The 27,592-nt window shown below is 44.4% G+C and overlaps 1 protein-coding gene across 3 annotated transcripts in view; it reads right to left on the bottom strand.

Moving 5' to 3' along the window:
- Positions 1 to 27,592, bottom strand: part of CLSTN2 (calsyntenin 2) — a 1,635,505-nt gene that overhangs the window by 26,310 nt on the left and 1,581,603 nt on the right. For all 3 annotated transcript variants that reach the window (XM_029615596.1, XM_029615595.1, XM_029615597.1), the window contains 2 exons: positions 21,904 to 22,049; positions 9,529 to 9,631 (listed from right to left, as the gene is read on the bottom strand). In XM_029615596.1, the coding sequence (XP_029471456.1) occupies positions 9,529 to 9,631; positions 21,904 to 22,049 (249 nt within the window). The remainder of the gene's footprint in view (positions 1 to 9,528; positions 9,632 to 21,903; positions 22,050 to 27,592) is intronic.

Here is a 27,592-nt window from a genome sequence, read left to right as displayed (position 1 = left end):
CCTGTCGCCTCCATTGTAGGTCCTCATCCGAAGCTACATGTGACACGGGCCTGGGAGCTGGGGTGAAGTCAAAGCTGAGGCCCGCTTGGATGAAGCATTCGGCAGCCTCCGCTAGTGTTTTAAACTTGTAGGAGATACCCTGATGTTGAAAAATCAGAGCAAATGGAAGAGCCCATCTGTAGCGAATCTCTGCGCGACATAATACAGCGATCGCCTCACGCAGCAGAAACCTCTTTTGCAGCGTAGAAGGTGCCAAGTTGTTGTTGATGATGATGTCATGGTTACTAGGGATGTGAATCGTTTTAGGACGATTAAAATTATCGTCCGATAATTTTAATATCGTCTTAAACCGTTATGGAACACAATACAATACAGATTCTAACGATTTATCGTTATAAATCGTTAGAATCGTGAGCCGGCACACTAAAACCCCCTAAAACCCACCCCCGAACCCTTTAAATTAAATCCCCCACCCTCCCGAACCCCCCCCCAAATAACTTAAATAACCTGCGGGTCCAGCGGCGGTCCGGAACGGCAGCGGTCCGGAACGGGCTCCTGCTCCTGCATCTTGTCGTCTTCGGCCGGCGCCATTTTCCAAAATGGCGCCGAAAAATGGCGGCGGCCATAGACGAAAAAGATTGGACGGCAGGAGGTCCTTCCGGACCCCCGCTGGACTTTTGGCAAGTCTCGTGGGGGTCAGGAGGCCCCCCACAAGCTGGCCAAAAGTTCCTGGAGGTCCAGCGGGGGTCAGGGAGCGATTTCCCGCCGCGAATCGTTTTCGTACGGAAAATGGCGCCGGCCATACGCGTATGGCCGGCGCCATTTTCCGTACGGAAAATGGCGCCGGCAGGAGATCGACTGCAGGAGGTCGTTCAGCGAGGGTTCCGGCGCCTCGCTGAACGACCTCCTGCAGTCGATCTCCTGCCGGCGCCATTTTCCGTACGGAAACGATTCGCGGCGGGAAATCGCTCCCTGACCCCCGCTGGACCTCCAGGAACTTTTGGCCAGCTTGTGAGGGGCCTCCTGACCCCCACGAGACTTGCCAAAAGTCCAGCGGGGGTCCGGAAGGACCTCCTGCCGTCCAATCTTTTTCGTCTATGGCCGCCGCCATTTTTCGGCGCCATTTTGGAAAATGGCGCCGGCCGAAGACGACAAGATGCAGGAGCAGGAGCCCGTTCCGGACCGCTGCCGTTCCGGACCGCCGCTGGACCCGCAGGTTGTTTAAGTTATTTGGGGGTGGGGGATTTAATTTAAAGGGTTGGGGGTGGGTTTTAGGGGGTTTTAATGTGCCGGTTTTTTCGATTTTTTCGATTTTTCGATTTTTTAACGATTTTTCACGATATTTTACCCCCCCAAACGGCAACAATACGATTCCCTCCCCCTCCCAGCCGAAATCGATCGTTAAGACGATCGAGGACACGATTCACATCCCTAATGGTTACGCCATTTCCATTGGGGATGAGCCCGAGCCAGCTTGACAATCTCTTCTTTTTGTTTAAAGTGAAGAAATTTAATAATGATGTCCCGGAGCTGGTTGTTGCATTTGGGCCCTAGTGCCCAATGTGCCCTTTCCAAATCCACCTGGAAGGCACGATCATGCTCCTCCAAGGGAATCCCGAAACAGGTCCAGAGATCTTGGCAAATGGACATCGCCGTCTGCATGCTATCCGCACATTGCTCCTCCTCAGGAACTCCCCTGATGCATATGTTGGACCTGCGGGACCGGTTTTCAAGATCTTCTACTTTGTCCCCCAGGGCTTCTAGCTCTGTCGTGAACTGTTTTGTTTGGGATGATAAAGCCTCCATCTGAACACTTTGTCCAGCTGCTCTCCCATCCAATTCACCCACATGGGAACCCAAGGAGGCAATATCTTCTTTCATATTTTCAATGCATGCTAATATTTCTGCTTTGTGGTTCCGCATATCCGACCAAAGTTCAATAAACCATCCACGCATTTCATCCCACGTGGGGAAATCTGGAACTGTGTCTCCTGGGGCAATCTCCGAGTCCTCTATTCTCACATCAACTGTGTCTTCTCCAGCATTCCTTAGACCCTGGGCTGTATTCGGTGTTATCATTGCCTCGGTCACATTTTCTTCCGCTAATTTGCTAAAAGCAAATTGCTTTAAATCTTCCGCTTTTCTGCGTGCAGCCATCCTGACCCAGGGTGCTTGAAACTTTCACAAATAAGAGTTGGTAGGTTTGCGTTGTGTCTTAAAGAAGGTTTATCTTAAGATAGGTTTAATGAAAAAAACCCAAAAAACTCAGTGAAGAAAGTTCAATGGATCCAACGAAGGCAGGGGAGGGACTAGGGGAGGGGAGAAACATAATCCGGTATTCAAGCTATCATCTCACAAAGGTGTCCACCAGCACCCCCCCCCCCCTTCTGGACTGCATTTAAAAGTTCATAGTCGTTCGGGGCTCACAGATCAGGCTTTTTGTCTGCTCCACTCCGTCATACACTTCCTCAGTTAGTTTTAGAAATTCCTTGTTGTTGGTACGTAGGTATTCCTTGATGCTAGGTCTTCTGCCCCACACAGCCAAGCTTTAGTAAGGTGTGTCAGTGACTGAGGTATAACTAAGACGTCCACTTGTGCCCTGTAAAGATGACTGCCACTAAATAGATACAGTCAAAATTTTCTAGCTACTGGGGCTCACTCTCTCCCTCCGTTTGTTCCCATGGCTGCAGCACCCAGTAGCCGTTACGCTCCCCTTGTCCTCCTCCGAACTCGCTGCCCCCTTAGAGAATTCTGGCACAGTCTTTTATTCGAGGGGTCCCTTTACAGCGATTGTGGTGTGCATACGATTGCCCCGGTAGTTCCCCACGCCAGCTCACTTACAGTATTTTTCCTTTTATTTTCACGCGCTGTAAAATGGTGGACTGTAGAGCAGGCAGTTGGTGTCTTTTCCCTGTCTCAACTGAGATCCAGCTCGCCCTCTTCGTCCCCTCCCGATCCCGTCACCAAGATAGCGCTGCCTGGGAAGGTAAACCTACAAAGTCAATTTGGAATAGGAAGTCTGCTTTGATCTCTGATCTCACTGCTCCAGCGGCGATTGGGTCCATCACGGAGCAGGGGGAGGGGAAGGGAAGGGAAGCCCCGGCACCAGACCGCCTGATCACCCCACAGTGTTCGATGCAGCAATAATAGGGGATTGAGTGTGTTTTTGTTTTGTCCTTTGAGAGGTGCTATGTCTGTTCACTTATTTATTCTGCAGAGTTCGCCCCTTCATGCAATCATTCATACAATCCGCCACTGTTGGCCCATATCGGGGATTCAGCTACCTTATGCACGACAAGATGGCAGGTGGGAGAGCTTAAGACTGAAAACTTCCCTGTTTTGCAGCAATGTCGTGGGCTAACCTCTGTTGTGGGTGATTGTGCTCCGCACCGCGTACTCAGTCTGCCTCCTGTAGTGAATCGCCAGATTTAAATTTCTTTTCGGATGGAGTGGAATGCGCCGTTTATTGTTGGTGAGGAGCCTCCGGCTCGAACAGCCATCTCCTTGAACAGCGAATAGTGCCACCCCGGAATTGATTTTTATTTTAAGCAGTCTTCAGTGCTGTTGTTATTTATTTTTGCTTTTATTCGCTCTGCTTTTCTCCTGGACAGGCTGCCTCCCGCTGAGCTCGTGCTTCTCAAGATGGCGGTCGGCAAACGAGCAGCCTAGATCTTCTCTGTCGCCCTTTGGTGTCCATTCGCAGCGGTCCGACTTCTGTTGTGGGTGATTTTGATCCACACAGTGGTAGGATTGGGCTCCGCTACGATTTGCCGGGTTCAATAGTTATTTCGGGGGAAAATTAAATTATTGTGGCCGGGCAAGGCAGAGCCTCAGGCACGAGCAGCCTTCTCCAATCGCGGCGAACAGCGCCCCCCCTCAGCCTCGATTTTATAACATGTGTGCGCCTGCGCATGTTATAAAATCGGGCGTAGATGTGTGCGCACTGGGTAGCGCGCGCACATGTATGCCCGCGTGTAGGTTTGAAAATTTACACCATATTTTATAATAGTAAAGATGCACTCCAAGACATATTCTTTAGTTCTACTATTACCGTTTTCAGGCAGTTGAAGTTATTTGCATTTAATGTCGTACCTCACAAAATACCACAGATATAAAACAGTAGACCAACAATACTCTCCAAGATATGCCTGAAAGTGCTGGTGGCAAGTGGTAGAAAAAGAAGGTGGAGCAGCACTCTTCACCATTATATCCTGATTCCTCTCACTCTCTCATTGCCTTTCACCACATTGCCCTCTATCCTCCTTCTTCCCACCATTGTTCCTTGGTCCCCCTCCCTCTCTACCATTGTCCCATTGCTTTCTGTCATGCAGTCCCCTTCTCTAGGCTTTCATCTCTTTCATTCTAGTCCTTCCCTCCACAGCCCCCTCCCCCCGCATGCCCCTCAAAGTGTCAGCAGCCTAACAGCACTCAGGCCTAGCTTTTTCTCACAGTCTGTCATAGACTTCCTCCAACCATACGCTGGTTGGGCTCTAGCCATCTGTAGCAGTAACTCCTCCCACCATTCACATAATCAGCGATTGGCTTCTGGTCAGACAAGAGTGTCAGCAGTTTGTGGTTCTTCTTTGAACCTGAGGCCAGCTTATGTTTCAGGGGGCAATCGAGTCACCGCTGGACCTAGGGCTGATGGAAGGGTGTCCAAATGCCCAAGGCAGTGATGGTATCACTGCATCCCTCTCACTCTTATTGCAGACAGCCTACCTACCGACCTCCCTTCAGATACGCAAACTTCTCCACACCGCTCTCCAACCTTTTTCAATTTAAAAACTGCCATCTTCACGTTGCACTACAGTGCCTTGCCCACCTCCAGTGCCCTAGATGATCACCTAGCCTGCCTAATGGTCCTGCTGGACCACCAGGGATTTACAGTAAGATTTGGAGAGAAAATCAAAATGAGGGGAGATAGGACCCAGGGGGAAAAGAGGGGCTCCAGGAGGGGGGTGAGGTGGTGGGACTGGGGCCAGCATCATAACTGTTGATTTTTTATTGATGGTGCAGGTGGGGGAGAGTCTCACTAGACCCCCAAGGATTTAACTCTCAGAGCTGGTGCAATACAGGGCTGCTCATTCCCTTTAAAAGACAGCATCTCCAGAATGAAGGGCCACCAGGACTAGATCGAACTGTCCTGAAAATCTGGAGCAAGTTGGCAACTACCTACAATAACTCGTTTCCTACAGAACCAATATGGCAACAAGAACTCTTTATTTCTTAAATGCTTGAGTCACTTACAGGGTCATTCAACAAAATGCGTGTTATCGCGGGCATTACAGCACTAACACCTGCGATAACGCCACAATGTATTAATTATTTATCACATCATAAGAAGTGTATGCAAATTTTAAAAATTATTCAAAAGGGATGAGTTTGGGAGGAGTTTATGAAAATGAGGTACATTTATGGGTAGATTTAAAAAATGCTGGACGTGTAAAAAATGGGGGTTACACGAGTGGCCAGGCTTTGCGTGTGCTGTGCGCATTTTCAAAGGGACCCGGCCATTTGGGTAACCCCTGTTACGCGCCAAAGTGCAGGGCCCAGAGAAAGGGGCGGTCCAGAGGGCAGGGGGAGCGGTCTGGGGGGTAGGGAGCGGTGGGGATGGAGGCTGCCTGGTACAGTGGCCATTTGCCACTGGCCAGCACGCTCAAGTTGTTTCTGCTCCAATGGAGCAGTAAGCAACAAAAAAGGTAAGAGAATGGGTTTAGGGGGTGGAAGGAGAGGGGAACAGTGAGAGAGTATAGGTAGAGGACCAATATTGTCCGTCACGTACTTTTCTAAAATTAGGCCCCCCTGTGCACACCACCCACACATGCATGCGCAGATTATAAAGTCTGGCGCGTATGTTATAAAATTAGGCATCCTTGTGTGCGCGCCGGGAAGTGTGTGCACTTGGACACGCGCACACACCTTTTAAAATTTACCCTTGAATGTTGCGTCATCGCATGTTTTAATGTTGGAAATAACGACACCATTTTTCTTGGCGTTATGCCCGAAACGGGATTTGATAGCACCTAGGTAGAGAGTTCATAAAGTTAGGGTTAGAGTACATTGTAGAAGTCTCATCTTTGTGTAACTTTCCTCATTCCAAATCACATCAAATGTTCACTGATGTGAACTGTGTTGTTCGTAAGTCTCGCTGTGAATGGAAAACTGGCCCCAAAATCTTAGACCATCACCAAAACTTCACCTCGAGTTTCTAGTTGACCCTCCTACAGTGGTATAAATAGTTGACTTATATGAGAGCCTTATAAAGAATCTCTCTCTTTGTGGGAACTCAAAAATAACCCTACCCATGCCCCCCCTTTTTTTTTTTAATCGCAGGTGCTATTCATGCAAAAATTATAGCAAAATGATGAATCTAGGCCTTAGTCCTTGGTGTTGTGCCTCAAAATTTACCCTAGGTATATTGTAACTTCAAATAAAGCATTTACATCATGAGTGAATGTTAAATTAATTCTAAGATAGTGATATAACCAATCACTGTGTAACTTCAGTGGGATAATACTGCATGTACTATATGTGCCATTCATCTGACAGACAAAACCACAGAGTACAAAGTTTGTGGTTTAAAATATGCCCTCAGATAAATAGTTAATCAGTGTTTGATTAACTAGTATGGGGGTAATTTTGCAACACTGCACATAAGTAAGCTGACAAATATGCACCTAAGTCAAATCAATTTTTACAGAGGACTTACTTGGATAAGTCTGATTTGAAAATTCTCCCAGCAAAACTGTACTTATGCAATTATACCTGCTAGTTAGTGCATGAAGTTTTTGACAACAGAATTTAAGCACATACTTTCTTAAATAAAATAATATGTATGTAGGTCCCAACTATGCTCAGATTCCACTCTCTGAAATGCCTCTCCCTATGCATGTAAAAGAATGGCAAAATGCACAAAATTTTGTGTGCATATCAATCACACAATTTTCTAAGTGGCTATATCTGTGGGAATAGCCTCTCCAGCTGAATATACTTACTTAAAGTTTTCCAGCTACATGTAGTCAGATAACTTGAAAACATAAACAGCTACATCTGAATATGGCTGTGGTCATGTGTGGCCGGATAACTTGCTACTTAATAGGATATCTTGAAAAGATACCCCGCTAAGCAGCACTGCCACAACAATGAAAAATGAAAATCCTTTCAAATCTAGGGGGTCTCCAAGGCATTCTCTTCCCATCTCCCCCCAACAATATCTCCTGAAGGTCCAGTCAGGCTGTTCTCTTTTCATCCCCAAAAAATGTTTTTGGTAGCAGAGGCTCCCTATACCATTTTTTAATTTTGTTTATTTTTATGAACAGCCAGCCCCCCTCCTGCTAACAAGAGAAACGGCCACAGATAACCCCCCTTTTCCTGACCCTCCCCATCCCCTCCCCAGTGCCTTCTTTTTGTTTGCCAGGAACAAGGGACCCTCTATCCCGTTCCCGGCACCTCCAGCGCTGCTCTAAGACAGGCAGTCCTGGAAGCGTTAGCTTGCGTTAAGCTTGTGCTTGCAGCGTGGTCTGTAGCTGTAAGAGGAGGGGATCAAGAGGCTGCGCAGGAAGTGTAAACATTTTTTAGGAGTGAAAGAAGAACGGCTTGACAGGGCCCTTTGTAATATATTATGTGTGTGTGTGTGGGGAGGAGATTGCTCTGAAGCAGGTCTAAAGTTATTCAGCTAACATAGTTGGATGTATCCGATATTCAGCTAGGTTAGCCAGATATCTCAGCCCCTCCCAGGAATGCCCACAAAACGCCATTTTTTTCCAGCTGTATTGTAGCCAGGTAACTAGAATTTAGCTGGATAAGGGCTGAATATAACCGGGTAAACCATTTAGATGGATGACTATTAGGTTATCCATCTCAATGTCTTTTGAATATGAACCTCTATGTTTTTAACAAATATTTAATAACAGCAACATGTCCATTTGGAATGAGGTCTCTATTCAACATAGTCCGGATAGCAAAGTTAGGGGGTCATTTTCCAAGGAGTTACCGCAAATCGCGCTAACAGCCGTTAACGCGATTTGCGTATTCAGGGGGCGGAGCATATGTAAAGTGTTATTGTGTGCGGCGAAACAGTCGCAGTGTTAGCGTGGCTCCTAACGCAGCCAATAGCTACAACCCTTTCATTTGCGGTACGTTGTGTGCTAGAGGCCGGTAAAGGTTTATTGTGGTTCATGACAGCCTGTTTCAGTATGAGAGAGAGAGAGAGACACTCTACCTGGGCAACAACAAGCTAGGTGGAGAGAACATTGCCCAAATCTCATCTTGGAGTGAGTTTCCTTACTCCGAAGGCCATCAAATCTTCACAAGAGACCACTGTTCTGTTCGTACGTCTCATGTTGAATGTGAAAGCGGCCCCCAACCCCCTACACGCATACCTAATCCCCACCTCGATTTACTAGGTGGGCCTCTCATAGGGATACAAATACCTGTCTAGGGAGCAGACATTATAGCAAGTCTTTCTCTTTCTCTCACTCTCTCTCTCTCTCTCTCTAAGCCTGCAGGCTGTCATGAACCACAATGAAACAGACTGTTCATGCAGTGCAATGATTCTTTGGTTGTTTTATCGTGCACCGCAAAAACATCACGGCACGCGAAGTTTCCCCGCTGCACGAAAAAAGCCTCATTTGCATGGGAAACGCCCCATAATGCGTTACCAATGCGATATTGGAAAATGAGGCCCTTAGTCAGATAAACTTATCGGCTAACTTTGGAAGGCATATTCAACAGTTACAGCCAAACTATTGAATATAGGAAGCTAGCTAACTAATTATAGCTGGCGACCTTTAGGACAACTCTTTGATTTGACCAGACTAACTCAGAATATTGGAGTTAGCTAGCTAACTTAGGGCAGGATTCATCATTCCTCGTGGAATGATGAATCCTGCCCTAAGTGGTGGGGCCGGCTGCAGCCTTTCGCAGCAAATAGCGACACCATTAAAGGTGTAGTTATTTGCCGCGCTACTGCCGGCGATAATGTTCCTCTCATTATCGCCGGCAGCGATAATGAGAGGCCTCTCATTATCGTGGCCTCTCTCCCCCTGCCCCAACTCCTCCCCTCCCTGCCCCGACTCCTCTCTTCCCCCTAATTTGCATTATATCGCATGCAAAAAGGCCCTTTTTGCATGTGATATGGCCTTATCGCGTGCGATAAGGCCCTAATGCATGCGATAAAGCTTTAGTAAATAACCCCCTTAACTGGCTAATTCAACTACACACAGTTACGCCCCTGGACAGCCCCTAACTTATTCAGCTAAATTCTACCCATCTAACTTATTAGCCAGCTAGAATTTAACCAGGTAAGCCATTTAGATGGATAACTATTATGTTATCCATCTAAATGGTTATTGAATAAGGACCTCGATATTTCAAAATATCCTTCTGTTTTCACAGCATGTTATCACTTGATGTTTGCATTATTATGTGTATTGACAGAAGACCCATTCTACTATGGTAAATTGTTAAACAGTATAAAATATATTCTGCACTTTATGCTCATCCTATAAAAATTATTAATATCCTAACCTGAGACTCCAGAAACTGGTTCATGGACAGAATGCAGAATTTGTGGCTGAACAGCCATATGGTTTACATGTTCCACGAAATTAGAATTATGCAGAATATTCACCTGGGAAAGGAAAAGAAAAAAATACCTTAACACCACATATTAATTTTATAAACATGTACAGTAATATTAGAAATAACAGATACAATGATTTGCTGTACTTGGACCTAGAGAATACATTTGAAGTAACAAGACATTTAGTTGCATTATGAGGAAGGATTTAGAAACAATAAAAGAGGTATTACAAATATCCTGGTTGTTAATCTTCTCAAATAATCAACTGACCCTACATTTCAAATTGTAAGCCATGAAAGTCTGTGGTAGGTGGGATGATGCTAGAAAACTTTTACGCATCATTCAAGAGTCCCGCAGAGATAATCTTTTATTCTACCTACTGGGTATTTTTTACAACACCCTTTCTTCATTGTTAAAAAAATATACTAGGACTCAAGTTGTTCAGCTGTCACAAATCTGAACTTCATGGTATAAAATTATAATGTTAATACTTTTCTCATCATTTCAAGTCTTTCTCCCAGATATCATACTGCCGAGTTGGGCCAATAAAGAAGTTGCTTTAAGAGCAAATATCCCTAACAGGTACAGAGAGAAGCATTGAAGGAGGAAAGGAAATCTCCTGACTTGTAAAAATCAAGATTTAGAGAAAAAAAACCTTTAATTAAAAAGTCATTTTCTCTTAAAGTTATTTTAGTGTCACCCAGGTTTAAATGCTACTTTTGGGCATTACAGTTGTGCACAAATATTGGACAAGTCTTTCATTTAGATATTTAACAGCCATCCATATATATACCAGGCATTCCCAATCTACTATACAGCTGTGAAACAGATGCTGGAGACCTTGCTTATATATTTCAAACACAAAGGAAGGTGTTTCATTATAGCTGAACAAGCAGCAGTTTAATTTATTTCTTTTGAAAACCAGGAAGATCTACTTGACTGCATAATTCATGCAGGAAACATTTCAACAGATGTTATACTAGACAATAGACTATTTGCTACTGCTGTGCTCGTTCGTATTCATTTTACCACGGCAGTGCTTGCTAGGAGTGTGCATGAGAAAAAATTTTGGTCCAGTTCATTATTTCAGTTTGTTTGATATGTTTTATTTGTTTCAGTTCCCAAGTTCATTCATTATGTTGTTTCATTTGTTTCTGTTAAAATCAATGGGGAAAGCAACACATCCTATTTTGGACTGTAATATTGGAGTTTTCTATCCAAGTTTAATGAATCTTCCAGGCTAGCATCAGTAGAAGGAACAGCATTCTAAAACACGAAGAGTGTATAAAAGTGATACCAACAGTGGCATAAACAGTACAAGACCCCATGAGAGAGGGAAAGAATTGCAAACTATGGCATGAATACCCCAAGGCACAGAGAATTATAAAGCAGTGGAAACAGTGACATGAACACCGCAAAGCGGAATGATGAGTTGTGAAAAAAAGGGGCAGGGTGATACTAAGCAGACGGCCGCATCATGGTGGTATTTTTTTGCCCACTGCGATTGTAGCCGCGCTGCCCACTATTGCCCCCATAGCACCACAGCAAAAGGTGTTGTTATTTCCGGTGCTACTGCCAGCAATAATGTATAAAACATTATCGCCCACAGCAGTACCAGTTTCAACATTTTATTAACCCCATCCAAACCCCACCCTAACCCTTCCCCTTTCTCTAATTTAAATCTTAATATCACGATGCGGTAGTTATCACGTGTGTTAGGGCGTTATCGCGTTTTAATGAATGACCCTGTTAATGACTTAAGAGAAAAGTGAACTATTAAATTAATCAACTAAACGCCAACGCAATCATGAACTCAAGACACCATGAGGGAGCAAAGCAGCACCAACAATGTCATGAATACCCCAATGCAACAAAAGAAGGCCAAAGAGCACCTCATAACATAAAGAAGAGACAAAGTTTCACAAATAGCGGCATGAAGGTTCAATGCACTAAAAGAGAGACAAAGGGAACCAACAACAGTGACATGAAATCCTCAAAGAACCAAAAAGTGGCAAAAGCAGCATATGTACACCAAGGTATGGAAAGAGGTTTCTGAAAGCACTTACAATAGTGGCATGAGAACGTCAAGGAACCAAAAAAGGGGAACAAGTGGTAAATGAACACCCCAATGCACCAAAAGATGGGTAAAGAAGGACAAACAGGGCATGAACACCCCAAAGGCATAAAGAAAGTGTTCAGGCCACAAAAAGAGTGGCATAAATCCCCAAGGCAGAGAGCAATGGGTATGGCAGCAAGCACAGTGAGGGGGTAAAGCATCAAGAAAAAAAGGCATCAACACCCCCAGACACCAATTGAGGAGTAAGACAGCAAGAAGAGTGGCATCATTATCCCAAGGCACAGAATGCAGACTGAGACAGCAAGAGGGGTAGTATCAACACAGCAAGATGTTGAACCAAGAAAGAGGTAGGACAGAAGAAGCAGAATGGGCAGCAAGAGAGTCCCTACAACACAGCAAGGTGTTGAACCAGAAGAAAAGCAGGATAGGAGGAGTAGGAACAGGCAGCAGCAAGGCTCCAAGATTCCATGGCATCCAGAGAACATTGTTATTTTTATTTTTAAATGCTTTTTCGGGGGTGGGGGGGGGAGACAAACATCCCTGTATAATCAAAAGAGAGGCAGAATAGGAGAAGCAGGCCAGGCAGCAACAGTGGCCCAACAAGTGCTTCAAAGGTACTGCAGAGTTCTGCTGTAGATACTAGTTAGAACAAATCAAGGAGTCTTGTGTTGGTTTGGGCTGATGCTCTCCTTCTCCCTGCACTGAATCTGTCTTTTTCTATACTTGAATCCAGTGGTGTACCTGAAGTATTTGGCACCTGGAGGAATACTTCCTTTGACATCCCTCCCCCTAAGGTTCACGCCTCCATCCTACCCCCCCCAGTGATCTCTGGTTCCCCTCTTCCTCACGCAGAGGTAGATTTTAAAAACATACGCGCGTGCATACTTTTGTTCGCGCACCAGGTGCGAACAAAAGTACGCTGGATTTTATAAGATATGCGCGCAGCTGTGCGTATCTTATAAAATCCGGGGTCGGCGCGTGCAAGGGGGTGCACATTTGTGCAACTTGCGCGCCGAGCCCTGCGCGCGCTGCCTGTTCCCTCCGAGGCCGCTCCGAAATCAAAGCGGCCTCGGAGGGAACTTTCTTTTTACCCCCCCCCCCCCCCCGCACTTTCCCTTCTCTTCCCTTACCTAACCCACCCCCCCGGCCCTATCTAGACCCCCCCCCTACCTTTATCGGAGAAGTTACTACTGCCTCTGGGCAGTAGTAACTTACGCGCGCCGGCGCGGCAGGCCCCGACACAGGCCGCTGTGTCGGGGCACTTGGCCACACACCCGATCCCTAACTGTGCCCCCTGGCCACGCCCCCGACTGCCCCTTTTTGCAAGCCCCGGGACTTAGGCTCGGCGCACTCAGGGGGAGTTTGGGGTAGGTTTTCGGGGGGTACATGCGTATCTTACGCGCATGCCCCTTTGAAAATCTACCCCATAGGCTCCCCCTCTCTCTTGCACACATACATCCCCCTCACACAGGCTCCCTCTCTCTCTTGAAGACACACACAACACATCATACAGGATCTCTCTCACACACCCATGCACACAGCCTGGCTCTCACCCCCACACCCAGGTACTCATTCACACACAGGGCCTGGGTCTTGTCTTCAGCCAGCAGCGAGATGGGATCCGCTGGAGGCCATGTCATCCTCTTCCTCTCTTCAGCTACCAGTGGGATGGGGTCTCACTGGTGGCCTCCGCTTCCATTTTTCTGCAGCCTGCCGAGTTGTGGGGTGGGTGGCACCAAGAGCGATCTCCTGCTGCCGTGGGGCTGATCTAACAGGAAGAGCTGTGAGACTGGCCCCACGGCAGCAGGAGATGATGTTTGGATAAATGCAACTCCTGCTGCTCATGATGGGGTGTAGGGCGGTGTGATGGCTTATCCTTGCCTGATCCAGTCCCTGCCCAGGGGTGGGGGAGTAAAAGTTGTGTGCGGCAACGAAAAAAGTTGTGTATGCTTGCAGCTTAAAGCAGTGGTTCTCAACCTTTCTTCTGTTGGGATACACCTGGGGATACATCTCCCATGCGTGACACACTGTACACACTGACACAACATCGTCACGGGGCTTAATGTAACTGCAAACTCTTTACTGCCAAACAGTTTGAGAACACAAGCCCTTCCAAAACAAACAAACAAAAAAAGACAACTAGAACCCTGCCATACCATATCATACCATACCACACCAGCACTATCTCAGGACTCAAACAGCAGCAGCCTTATCTATGATATGGCAGCAATCAAATATTATACCATACCCTAGAACAGTGGTTCTCAACCTTTTTCCCATCATGACACACCTGACAGACCACGCTCGCAAGTGTGACACACTGCTCATTACAATTCACAGCAGAAATAAAAAATAAAGGCCCAGTATTGTTAAGAATGACACAAGGGAAAGATAATATACTGTCTGAACAGAAATTGCATAAATAGTAAACATCCCACACCAAAACAGCACCAATTTCCAGTGTTTAAACAGTAAATACCTTACTTAAGAAAAAGCAACACTGAAAATATTACACCAGGCCTTAAGACATCAATACACCTCCTATTAGGAAAACGGAACAAGCCAGGCTACTATAGAGCCCTACACAGAAACTACACACCAGCATAAAACCTCACCTGAATCACATGTGCTGACCCTCACCTAACAAAGAATAAAGAGACCTAAATGCATAACTAGAAGAATGCAGACAAAACTGAATTGGAAACTGCAACAAGCTAGGGTCTCTGTATGCAGTGTAACAAAGGAAAAAGAAACATCACCAGTCCTTATAAAACAAATCAAGAAATATAAAATCAATAGCAGCAAAACTATACTAACAAAAAGAACAGATTATTTCAAATCCGCTGATGAATGGAATATCCAATAATTAAAAACTAATATAACAAATTTCTAGATACCAATAAAATATTTCGAAATAGCAGACACAAAGGCCCAATAATGAAAAATAATAAGGATACAAAAAATGTTTTGCTCTGCATACCTGGGACCTTTTGATATCCAGGTGCCCTGATACTGGTTTTCAATTAGCAGGAGGAGGGATGGTTCGCTTACAACTTTATCCTCTCTCTCTCTCACACTGGCTCTCAATCGCTCACATATACACTTGCTTTTTCTCTCTCACTTATATAGGCTCTTAATTACACATTTACACACATGCTGTCTGTCTTTTCACGCTTATACATACAGGCTTTCAATTGCACACATACATGCTGTCTTTTTCTCTCTCACACAGACTCTCATTCACATACTTATAAACAAGCTCTCTCTCTTTCTCTCAATCACATACTCAGATGCTCCCTCACCTAAATCAGTTCTCAATCACACACAGACACACATGTTCTCTCTTTTACTTACACACACAGGCTCTTAATCATACATACACATGATCTCTCTCACACACAAAGGATCTCAATCACACACGCATACTCTTTCACCCAAACAGGTTTTCAATCACAAATTTACACATACAGGTTCTCAATCATACACTTCCATTCATGCTATCTCTCACACACTGGCTCTCAATCACACACACACTCCCTTTCACATATACAAGCTCTCAATCATTTACATGCATGCTGTCTCACTCACACACACACACACACCTCAAACACACATGCTTGCTCATTCACTCACTCTCCCCCCCCCCCCCTCCAAATTAGCGGCAGCAGCAGCCTCCTCCACTTCCAAACCTAAAGGCAGCAGCAACCTCCTTCACTTTCAGCCCTCGCGGAGAAAGGAGTCCCATCGGCCGCCGGGGTTGATGTTGTTCTTCGTTTTTCTCCGAACTGCACTGCTCATTCCTCAGGCCGCGCCCCTCTTCTCTTCTTTGGGCCAACACTGCCTGCACTAGCATAGTCTCTTCTTCCCACGCACGCACCCGCTGCTCACCACTTCCTCTTCCGGTCCGTGGGGGGAGGGGGAGCAGGAAGAAGAGAGCATGCCGGTGCCACTGACTCCAGCAGTACTGCTGCATTCTGTCCGGGCTATCAGCATTTTAAGCCCAGGTAGAGGACCTATTTTGCACGGGTAGGGGGTGCAGCTGGGTCAGCGGTGGACCGGGAAATGTGGCGACACACCTGCATGTGCTTGGCGACACACTGGTTGAGAACCACTGCCCTAGAACACTAATACACTGCCTACTAGGATTAACAGAACAAGCTGTATTGCTATAAAGCCTACAAAAAAACTACATGTCAGCAGAAATACTGCACCTCAGTTACACATGCAGAACATAGACAGAGCCTTACCTAATACAGAAAATGGAACTACAAATTTGAAACAGAAACACACAGACAAACATAAAATGGAAAGCCCAAAAGGACAAAATACAAATATGCAATGCACAGTCCCAAAGATAAGATATGCCAATCACTAAAAGTTCTTTTTTTTTTTTTACCTTTTCTGTCTGAAGTTAGTTTTCTAATTGGTTGGACCCAGGCTTTTTTTTTCACATTCCCTTTATTGATCTCTTCCAAATTCCTTTTACAGTATCTCTTTTTTTTTCTTTTTTTCATCTCTCTCCATCCCTCTTCTTCCCTTCCTCCCTCAAACGCACACACAGGCTCTCATGCTCACACACTGATTCTCACACACACACTCAGGCTCTTATTTTCACATGCTGTGTCTCTCACACACATACTCAGGCTCTTATTTTCACATGCCGTGTCTCTCTCACACATACTCAGGCTCTTATTTTCCCATGCTGTGTCTCTCACACACACACTCAGGCTCTTATTTTCACATACTGTATCTCTCATACACACTCAGGCTCTTATTTTCACATGTTGTGTCTCTCACATACACACTCAGGCTCTCATTCTCACTCTCTGTCTGTCTCTCTCTCTCACACACATGCCTTCACTCTGATATGCTCTCTCACACAAACATAGAGGCTCTCACATGCTGTCTCTCTGTCTCTCAGTCTCTCACAACATACAGGTTCTCATTCCCACACAGCCACTCATACACATACACTGTACAGGGCCTCAGCCTCCCTCTCGCCTCTGAGCCTCCTCTTCATGGATCATCATGGGATGGGCTCCTCAGGAACCCCGCTACAGAGCCTTCTCTTCTTGGGCTGCTGCGAGGTGGGATCCACGGCAGCCCTGCTACAGACCCTGCTCCTCTTCTGTCCAGGGATTGACGTTCCTCCTCCTCCTTCCTGCCTGCATGACTACAGCAATGTTATTCTTCCAGGGCCGCATGGGCAGGAAGGAGAAGGAGCACCTGGAGATTTGGCGATCTTTTGTTTTCTTCGGGCCGTGGTGGGATGAGCTCCACTATGGCCACTCTGGTCTTCCTGCGCTGGTGCGACAAATGTTGCATGTGGCAGCACACATACACATTTTAGAGGAAACAGTGGATGGCACCCCCCTCTTGGCTGTCACCCAGGATGACCCACCCCTTCACCCCACTTAGTATGGCCACTGCCTGAATCACAACAACAGTAAGATGGGTGCAGGTGGCTGCTGTTCCACCTTTTCAGCCAAACCCATCTCTTTAGCTGGTTTCCCCTTCTTTAAACAATCCCTTCTGATCTTGATTGGAGGACTTTGATCCTCATCCTACACCTCTTACCATCACCACTGCGGCTTGTTCTAGCCTCAAGTCTATCTAGAGGAAGAGCTTTCCCACTTTTCCTTCCCACTGCCAGATTTGCATCTTGACGACAATGAAATGAATAATTTATTAAAACAGATCAACTTTGGGTCAGGGCTTTTAGTGTTATAATGTTTCTGCACCCCAGTCTGGACACACAGAGATAACAGAACAGAGGTCACTTGTTTCCCAAATAGAGCACGGTGATGATTGAGCTGACGATGCTTGCTACTAGGTAGCACCCCAAAGTGCAACTAGGCACAATGTCAGTGAGTGACTCTTTGTTTGCTCCTGCACACTATTTACCACATTTTCAAAGCACTGCTCACACTGAAATGCCCACATATGCACGTATGTGGGCTACACATGAACAATGTGGATTTTAAAAGTCACGATTTGTGCGCGTATATGCACGTGCGCGAGCAATAAATAAGAGGTCAGAGAAGGGGTAGAGAACAGGCTGGGCATAGGTATCCCAGGGCAAGACCAACTCTTACACGTATAACTTCATATTTTAAAACTGGAGGCCGCATTGCACAGTGGCTTATTAACTGCATAACTTACTGCTGCTCCTGATGAGGAGCAAGTCTGTAAATCTCATGTTTTGGGGTTTATATGACAGGGTGAGGGGTCTGGATCAACTGAGGGACATGCAGGATGAAGAACCAGAGGAGTCTGGATGACCTCGAGATTGACTGGCTAATTGGAGCATGTTTTAAAATGCACATTAAAGCCAGCAAAGTCCTATGAAAGATACGCAAAGTAGGTTTGCTTGAGTAACTTCTTAAAATTAGGAACATACTTACATGTGATAGGCATATTTTAAATCATACGTGCACAAATGCACGTATGCTTTAAAATTTGTGCATATCTCCTCTCGCACACCAAAATGTATGTGTATGGGAGCACTCACGCTTATTTTAAAATTAGCCTGTATCTATTTTTATTATCTTATTTTTCACTCTAAGTTTTGAAATAGGAAGCTTCAGAATTTCTGTCTCTGAGATACAACAAAGAAAGGACTGAACAAAATGGTGACTGCTCACAGTACTCTTAGTTTCACTGTAACCTAAAATTATGATGAATTCATCATATGCAGCTCTCAGCTGGGACAGTTTGCTTAAAAAAGTGCTGAAACATGATTAGTCCTATTCCTACCTTGTCCCATCCCCATACAGCTCTGCCATGTCTGACTTCAATTCCAAAAAATGCATTGCTCTACTTCCCTCATAGATTTTAATGGAACCAAATTGAATGAGTCAAAAAGAAATTAGATTTTTCAGGGGAGTGCGCCCATTCAGTTCAGCTGACCTGAATTAAACATTGACTCATTCATCACACTTTTCACATTTGGTTCATCTACATAAAATCCCTAGTCCTTGCTAACATGATCATAATATTCTAAATAGGAAGATAACCCAAAGGTTACTATACAAGCGCTAATCAATGTGATGTTTATAATGCATTGATGGGAAAGACAATATTTAAAGCAATTTATACAGATAAAAGAGTTTTGCTTTATTGGATGTCTAAAAATTGTCCACCCTCAATGTAACTAAAATGACTTTTTTGAGGTACGTACTTTTAGGTGCATTGAGAGGAAGAAATCACCAGGATTGTGTTTAGGTCAGGGGAGGAAATGAACATATGTAGATTAGACTTTCAAATCTATTCAAGCAAAATTCTACCCAAGTGCAAATAACCATGTATACTTTTTTAGCTGAAGCAATTTTTAAAGTGAAAGTCAATCCATACATTCCCATTGAAAACTGATGGAAAACTGTGGGTAAAAAGTATGCATGGACTTTGCATCAATGTGAGCAGTTTTAAAATTTCCCCCCAAAAGGATTACATTGATCAGGAAGACACTGGGTATAAAATTAGCAAGGTGTATAAAAAACTGTGCCAAGCAGCCCCATATGTAGGTGCTGGCTGTAACATGGAGCGTCTTCTAAGTCCCCTTCTGACTCACCAGAGTTGGGGGGAATCAGGGCAACCTATCCCCTGTTGTTCTGGTCCTCTGTCTGTGCCTCCACATAGCAAAGCAAGCTGGCCAGGTGGAGAGTGGGGTCTTCCCAATCCCTACTCCTTTGTACCTCCTTGTTCTGGGTCCACTTGGGGTTCAGGACCACATGGCCAGGTGGCCACTTCAGGGATCAATACTGTAGGCCATTCAGGCCACATGCTTCTTTACACCTGTGGCTGGCCCTAGAAAGGATGCAGGAAGAGATAAAGGTCCAAAGGAGGGAAGGATGGGCATGAGGTTTGAAAGGGAAAGAAAGCCTCTAACCCACTCCTTTGTTTTTCCCTCTGCTGTCCCTACCTTACAACTGCTTCCCTTCCATCCTCCCTTCATGTTACTGCGTTAGTCCTTTTGCAATTATGTCTAGTGAAAATAATTGTTAGTAGAGTAGGATGTCTGTGTTACATTTCTTTTTATTTACATATATTCAATATGCCTTTTGTGTCTGACAATCATTGGAGAGCATTTTATTGTAATTGTAATTTTGTCATGATGGTGTACTGAAGCTAGTGGTCTAGGAAAAAGGGGTGGAGCCTGATGGGATTGTAGTATCATATTATGGTTGGTGCCCAGGCCTGTGTTAAATTTTGTCATGGTCTGGCAGGGACCAGTCTGATGGTCTGGGCCTGGTGTCTGCCAATTGTGGCCTGAGCCTGCACTCATAGGGATTGAAGTCTAACAGTTAGGTGCAGGGCCAAATCCATTATACAGCAGGGCCTTCCTATTCATGTTTGGGCCTCATTAATGCTGTTGGCACCTAGCGCAAGTAGAGTTTCTGGTGGTGGAGGAGCAAGAATAGTAGATAAGCAAGTCTCAAGCACCTAATTAGATTCCCCTGTTTGGCTTTCCAATAGTCAAAACCAATTTATCCAACTCAAATCAAGATGTAACGTTTTCCTTCTCATCACGCTCAGGGGAAGGATGTGGGTAGACCTTAGCCATGACACGGTGTTTGGTTGGCCGGGGCAGGGTCTTAAAGGGTGAAGCCATGCGGCAGCAACCCCCTTTTCACTGCCCAGCACCAGCTGAATCAGCATTCCCACCCGCCCTCCCATTACTACTGTACCTTAGGGAACCCTTAGATACCTGTTGCAGCCCTTGGCGTTGTGGCATGGTGACCAGCGCATTAGCTAGGCCTATTTGGATTATACCTCTCACTTTAGCAAGGGCCAGCGGCCCAGGAGCACATCAGCAGGCAGACTATGAGCGGGTTAGCAGCCTAACAGGTTAGGATCCCGACCCTCAAAGCTTCATCGGCCTAGAGGGTGGGGGCACCGAGGGAGTTCGACCGAAGATCCTGACTTTCACGGTCAGGTCGCAGGAAGCCCCTGTGGCTATGACGGCCAGGTGTCTGCGACGTTACCACAGCTTCTACTGCCGGGTTACCAACATTCTCCAGCGGCAGTGCTGGTTCATCGCTTGCTAGTGGGGTGCTAGTCACCAGGAGTTAACCCTAATTATATATTAGCCTTAGGTTAAGGAATGTTGTTGATTAGGTTCGTTACGATGTTTTATGTATTATTGTGCAAACTTGCAGTGCTATGTTTGGGCTGCAGCCATTATTTTCCCTCTCCCTCCCCTTCCCTGTTTGCATTCCCTGATCCAATTTTTCCTTGTTATAATCTCCTAATGTCCTTTCTAAGTTGAATATTAATTGTAAAGCACTGCCGCTATTTTCTATCTGTTCCAGCGCTGCTGCTAAAGTTTTGTTGAATGTACACCGGCATGATGTTACTAAACGAATGTCGGTATATAAAGAACCTCGAATAAATAAATAAATAAATAAATGTGACCAACAATAAAAGGAACTCTTGAACCTAAACAGCATGATAATGGATTATTATGGGCAGGTAAGGATCTCAGGGAGGGGGGGGGGGACGGGGGGGTGTTTAAATGGGTGCAGCCATTATGCGCTGCCCACATTGTGACTGAAAGAATATAGTAGAAACTCAGAGAAGCCACTGAGATGAAATATTTTTCACTTACTTGCACTACTCCAGTGTCAAGTTGAAAAGTAAAAAGGAATATGATGGGCAACAAAAGCCTTTTTGATACATGACTTGCTTTTGAAACCCAATAGTAATCACATTGGCATCTTTGTTTAGAGCTCACCTGAAGCACTGATATTCAGAGTAGAGATGTGCATCGGGTGCCCGATCGTTTCCACTTTCGGGTTTGCATGGCCGTGGGAAAATCTCGTATTCCCGCAGATCGGCATTTTTTTTTGTCAAAAATCATTTTTCAGCTTAGTACGCACTTACAAAAATAACAAAAAGTAACAAAAGCTAACATTTTTTTGTTAGTGCTAACTCCCGTTAGCGTGCACTAACAAAAAACTGTTAGTTTTTGTTACTTTTTGTTAGTGCGTGCTAACGGGAGTTAGCATGCACTAAGCCGACAAACGATTTTTTAATGAAAATTTGGGGAAAATGCAATCGTTATCAGTTTCTCGATCCATGACAATTTAGGAAATATTGTACGAATTTCCTAATCGTCAAAAAACGATTGCACATCCCTAATTCAGAGCATGATCTGTCCCAGAGCTTTGAGAGGTAAATTTTTACCATTGTCTACTAGAGTTAACCATAGCTTAAAAGAAAAATGTGCCAATGCAGTACTGACCTCCAAGTTAAACTCATTGCTAGTGTAGCGTCCATTTAGTTCTGAGCACTTGATCCTAAACTTTCTCTCAGAGCTAGAGGAAGTATGCCAATTGCGGTACCGAACTTGGTGAAGGACTTGCTCATAGTTCCTCATCAAATCCACACCTAGATGAAAAGATTAATGAGAAATCTGAAGTATGACAGATGTCACCTCTGTTATCATAATAGAGCATCTAAAAGTAAACAATTGATATTGTAGTGTTCTCCAATAAATGGAATGAAACATGTTGTAGTACACAACTGAACCCCCATTACAGAGATTTTTCTGAAGTTCTCTTTTCTTGCAGTATGTTTCAGTGGTGCAAGCTACCTGTTTTATAGTTCAAAGGAAGCAACATTAGCTTGAAGGAAAGTAAAATGTTGCTATTTCAATGGGTTTATTCTGAAATAAAGCATCATATATGTCATCAGTGCATCACTAGTAAATAAAATGGTTTTCATTTTAACTGGATTGCATGTTAGTGTTACATAAAATCTGTAAAATATATTTGATTGCATAGATAGGTTGCAAATTCCTTATGAATATAATTGGAGAAGAAATTATTTATTTTTGAGTTAAGAGAGTAATTAAAATCAGTCAGCACTAGTAAACAATCATCCACATTGCCATCTTTTTTCTGTCTCATTTCAAAGGGAAAATATGTTTTGGAAGTTTCTAAATGCTTACCCTGTTTCATTACTTTTGCTATTATAGATGGGGACTGTGAAATATTTTATCTATATCACTGTTTCCCAACCCTCTCCTGGAGGCAACCTTAACCGGTCAGGTTTTTCAGGATATCCATAATGAATATGCATGAGATAGATTTACATACATTGCAGATCCAGGATAGGCAAATCTTTCTTATGCATATTCATTGTGGAAATCCTGAAAACCCCACTGGCTTAGGTGTGCATCCAGGTTGGGAATCGCTGATTTATATGAACAATAAGCATTAACTTTCATCACTGCTAAATTTTTATATAACAAGGAAGCTGACATAATGAAGACCACTTGATGATGGCCCTATTAAAAAGCCAAATGAACTCGAACTCCCTGCCAGAGGAAAGGCAGTCAGTGATACAGAATAGTAATCTTTAATAACTTTGCTACTCATAAATATTCACAGATCTCAAAAGATTTTGCTTGCAATGTTCATGAACATTAAACAAATTTCACAGATTCTCTAAAACTCAGCTCATTCACTATGATAGCAGCCTGACAAACATTAACTCTGCTGCATGGATTCTTTATCAACTATTTTGCCGTTCTCACATTAGACCACTTTCCTGCTCACTCTGCTGGCTTCCTATTAAGTGCTGAACAGTTTTTAAGCTTCTTGTTTTCACTTTAAAACGTGTACATGTTCTTGCTCCACACTACTTTTCTGCTCTTGTCTGTCATTACACTCTGTCTTGCTCTCTTCACTCAAAATCATAATGTAATAAACAGGTTACCTCTTGCCATAGGGCTTTTTCTTTACATAAACTCCCTTCAGATGTCCAAGATACTCATTTCAGCTAAAACTGAAAACTCTTCTCTTTAAACAACCCTATCCTAATACTTAACTCCCTTAATTATTTTCTTCTTGGGTTCACTGCCCTTTTTTTATTGTGTACCGTATCAACTCTTGCTCTGGTTTTATTTGATTGATGGCTGTCCATTTCATATTTTCTGTCACCCAAGGCAGGGTACATAATATTAGAATACAGTCAGAGACCTGTGGGTATAGCAGCTTAACAAATCTAGCCTGAACAAGATTTCAAAAAAAGACTAACCAGAAGAAACTAACAACAGGAATAAACTAGATATACATGCAGAGAAGGACTAGGTTTGAAAACCAATCAGCAACAGGCAAAAGCTAGGTAAAAATAGAAAACAATAGGTTACAGCAGCCTGTTCAAAGCACCCAATAAATAAAACATCTTTGAAAACAATAAGTTGTAACAGAAGACAAAGCATTCACATATGGCACCAAGCAGACTGAGCAGTTGGTTTAGCTGCAATGCATGTAGGGATTGTGTTTCATCTGCTTCCAGGGTGGAGGAAGTTGAGGGTTTGTTACTAAAGGACGGTGGAAGAGCTTCCTAAAGCGAGATCAGTCATGGGTTTGGTGGAGCTCATCTGATTCCCTAGGGCAGGTGCTGCTCCCGAGAACGTTTCTCTATAGTTGCCTGTTCTTTGGAGTTCTTTCGTTGGCAGAGTTGGTATGGAAGCTCCTGAGGGCTCTGGCAGGCTTGTAGAAAGAAAGCTTTTTTCTCAGGTAGCTACTAGGGATGTGAATCATTTTTCGACGATTAAAATTATCGTCCGATAATTTTAATATCATCTTAAACCGTTATGGAACACAATACAATAGAGATTCTAACGATTTATCGTTATAAATCGTTAGAATCGTGAGCCGGCACACTAAAACCCCCTAAAACCCACCCCCGACCCTTTAAATTAAATCTCCCACCCTCCCGAACCCCCCCCCCAAATGACTTAAATAACCTGGGTGTCCAGCGGCGGTCCGGAACGGCAGCGGACCGGAACGGGCTCCTGCTATTGAATCTTGTTGTCTTCAGCCGGCGCCATTTTCCAAAATGGCGCCGAAAAATGGCGGCGGCCATAGAACAACACGATTCCACGGCAGGAGGTCCTTCCGGACCCCCGCTGGACTTTTGGCAAGTCTTGTGGGGGTCAGGAGGCCCCCCCCCAAGCTGGCCAAAAGTTCCTGGAGGTCCAGCGGGGGTCGACTGCAGGAGGTCGTTCAGCGAGGCGCCGGAACCCTCGCTGAACGACCTCCTGCAGTCGAACTCCTGCCGGCGCCATTTTCCGTACGGAAAACGATTCGCGGCGGGAAATCGCTCCCTGACCCCCGCTGGACCTCCAGGAACTTTTGGCCAGCTTGGGGGGGGCCTCCTGACCCCCACAAGACTTGCCAAAAGTCCAGCGGGGGTCCGGAAGGACCTCCTGCCGTGGAATCGTGTTGTTCTATGGCCGCCGCCATTTTTCGGCGCCATTTTGGAAAATGGCGCCGGCTGAAGACAACAAGATTCAATAGCAGGAGCCCGTTCCGGACCGCTGCCGTTCCGGACCGCCGCTGGACACCCAGGTTATTTAAGTCATTTGGGGGGGGTTCGGGAGGGTGGGAGATTTAATTTAAAGGGTCGGGGGTGGGTTTTAGGAGGTTTTAATGTGCCGGCTCACGATTTAACGATTTTTCACGATATTTTACCCCCCCAAACGGCAACAATACGATTCCCTCCCCCTCCCAGCCGAAATCGATCGTTAAGACGATCGAGGACACGATTCACATCTCTAGTAGCTACATTGATTTCCTCTCAGAGCCTAGAGAATCGGCATCAGAATTTCAAATTTTGTTCTGTAGAGGACAGATAGCCAGTTACATTTTTGTAGGACAGGTATGATATAATCATGTGGCCTGCATCCCTCTATCACTCGTGCAGCGGAGCTTTCTGTCGGCCAGAGATTTGGAAAGGACCTTTGCTCTTTAACCCTTACACAATGTGTTGCAATGACCAACCATGTGTCTACTGGGGCATGTGTCTAGGCTCTCCCTCTCGAAGAGAGGATGAAGTCTTTGCTGTGTGTATTTATTAGAGTCAGATCTTTAATGTTGCCTGATTTGTGGGAGCAAGATTAATTCGGAGTCCAGCAGCTTTTAACCTGCAATTCTGTGTGGAGTTCAAAGATTCTGAATGGATTTCCAGATCAGGAACCTGCTTGTTTGTGTCATATAACCAGAGAATATCAGTTTCACCGGGATTCAGATGGTGTTGGTTGTTTTTAGTCCACTCTTGGTTGACTGTGAGACATGTACTGAGCTTTTCTTTGATTGCTGTTTGTGAGTTCAGTTCCATTGGTAATTGGAGCTGGACATCATCAGCACAAATGTGAGGATTTTATATCAAACACTCAGATCAGCTGTGATAGTGGCTTGAGGTAAATGTTGAAAAGTACTGGTGATAGTACAAAGCTCATTTTGATGGATTAGCAGATGAGTGTTATTACATAAATAAATACTTTGTATTTCTTGATGAAAGGTGCCCTAGGTAAGTTGTAAATAAATAAGCCAATGGATTGGCAAAGTGATGCTTTAGTTTAGATAACTACAGTAGTGGTGAAACAAAAATGAATATATTTGTCCATTTGAACTGAGTGAAGGAGGACTTGCCATGCAATTTATCCTCATGTTCTCAACAACCTGATACAGTATGTATGTCTAATCATCTCCAGAGATGAAATTTATATAAACAAGGCATATCATCATTATGAAAGGTGCACAGTTGTAATTCCCCAAAATCTAAAATCACTTGAAATAAAACAGAGAGCTATATGAAAATCTCAGATGTGGATATTCATCCTTAAGATATGATCACAAGCTTGGAGATTAAACTAGATTCAAAATTCTCCATGCACAGATTTCTTCTGTGGTCCCCACCTCATTTTTTAAAAATCTTCATTACATATACCGACTCAGGTAATTAATCGAGAAAATACATCTTGACGCCTCTTTCCATTCTCATATTTTAATCTTGCAATGCATTCTACCAAGGTTTGCCAGCCATCTCGCTTACACATATTTATCTTCTTCAAAAGACAGTGGCTACATATTTTCAAAGCAAAAAAGCACAACAATATAGCTTCTTTACTGATTCAACTTTGCTGGCTCCCTCGGTGCTGGCGCAAATGTCTGCAGCTGCCCTAGGTGGTGATTCATATTCTCTCTCTCTCATTATTTTTCGCCACACACCACACACTCTCTCTCAGCTCCACGCCTCTCCACCCTTGTTCACTGCTTTCAAAAATGCCTCCCTTATGTCAGAATACGGCACCCCACCCTCTTCCAGCACCCTAGGTGTCCGCCTAATGCTCCTGCCAGCCCTGGGCTCCCTGTAATAAGCAGAGTTAAGTTTAAAATCCCAACTATGTTCTTTAAGTTCTTACAGAGGGACAGTCCTAGCTATTTGTCAGACCTCCTGCTTAAATACAAGCCCTCGTGAGCTCTTCAGTCTTTTCAGTTGAATGTACTCACTATTTCTTCTCTTTCCATTAGATTGGAGATGACTTATCATACTGTGTTTAGCTGCCAGGAGGAAGATTTCCTGTGGAATGCCTTTCCTTTCTCACTTAGTCAAGAGAATAACTACCTGAGATATATATAACGTGTGAAGACTTGACTTTTTATCTAGGTCTTCAATCATTAGCATCTTATTTTTTTATTTTACTATTAAATTTTTTTTTCCACTTTTTGCCCATTTTAGGTTCATCCTTTTGTAAAGCCAGGCCCAAACTGACACCTCCCATTCCTGATCCCCCTTTACTGGTTTTGAAGTAATAAGGAAATAAAGATTTATCAGTGTTTATTGATAAAGTTTCACCCTTCTTAGTTTTAACCTGAGTGGCTGGCTAGAAGTATCTAACCCCACCTAGTATTTATGTTACCTGAGTTAAGCTGTTCAGAAATCAGTGGCCAGCTGACTCTGTACAGGGTGATCTCTGCAAGTTGTCCAGTACCTCTCTGATCTCCTCAGCATCTCTTGATCTCTCTTTGCAGTTAGCCTCTCATAGGTCCAGCATGTCCATTTTATTACCAGAAGTCAGACAGTTCCGTTTAGCATTGTGGCTAGCAACAGATACTTGTAATCAGAAAGAGTTACTT

Source organism: Rhinatrema bivittatum, chromosome 9 (assembly GCF_901001135.1).
Source record: "Rhinatrema bivittatum chromosome 9, aRhiBiv1.1, whole genome shotgun sequence".
NCBI classification, from domain to species: Eukaryota; Metazoa; Chordata; class Amphibia; order Gymnophiona; family Rhinatrematidae; genus Rhinatrema; species Rhinatrema bivittatum.
Note: the sequence above shows the minus strand (reverse complement) of the source record. Positions and strands in the feature narration are given on the sequence as shown.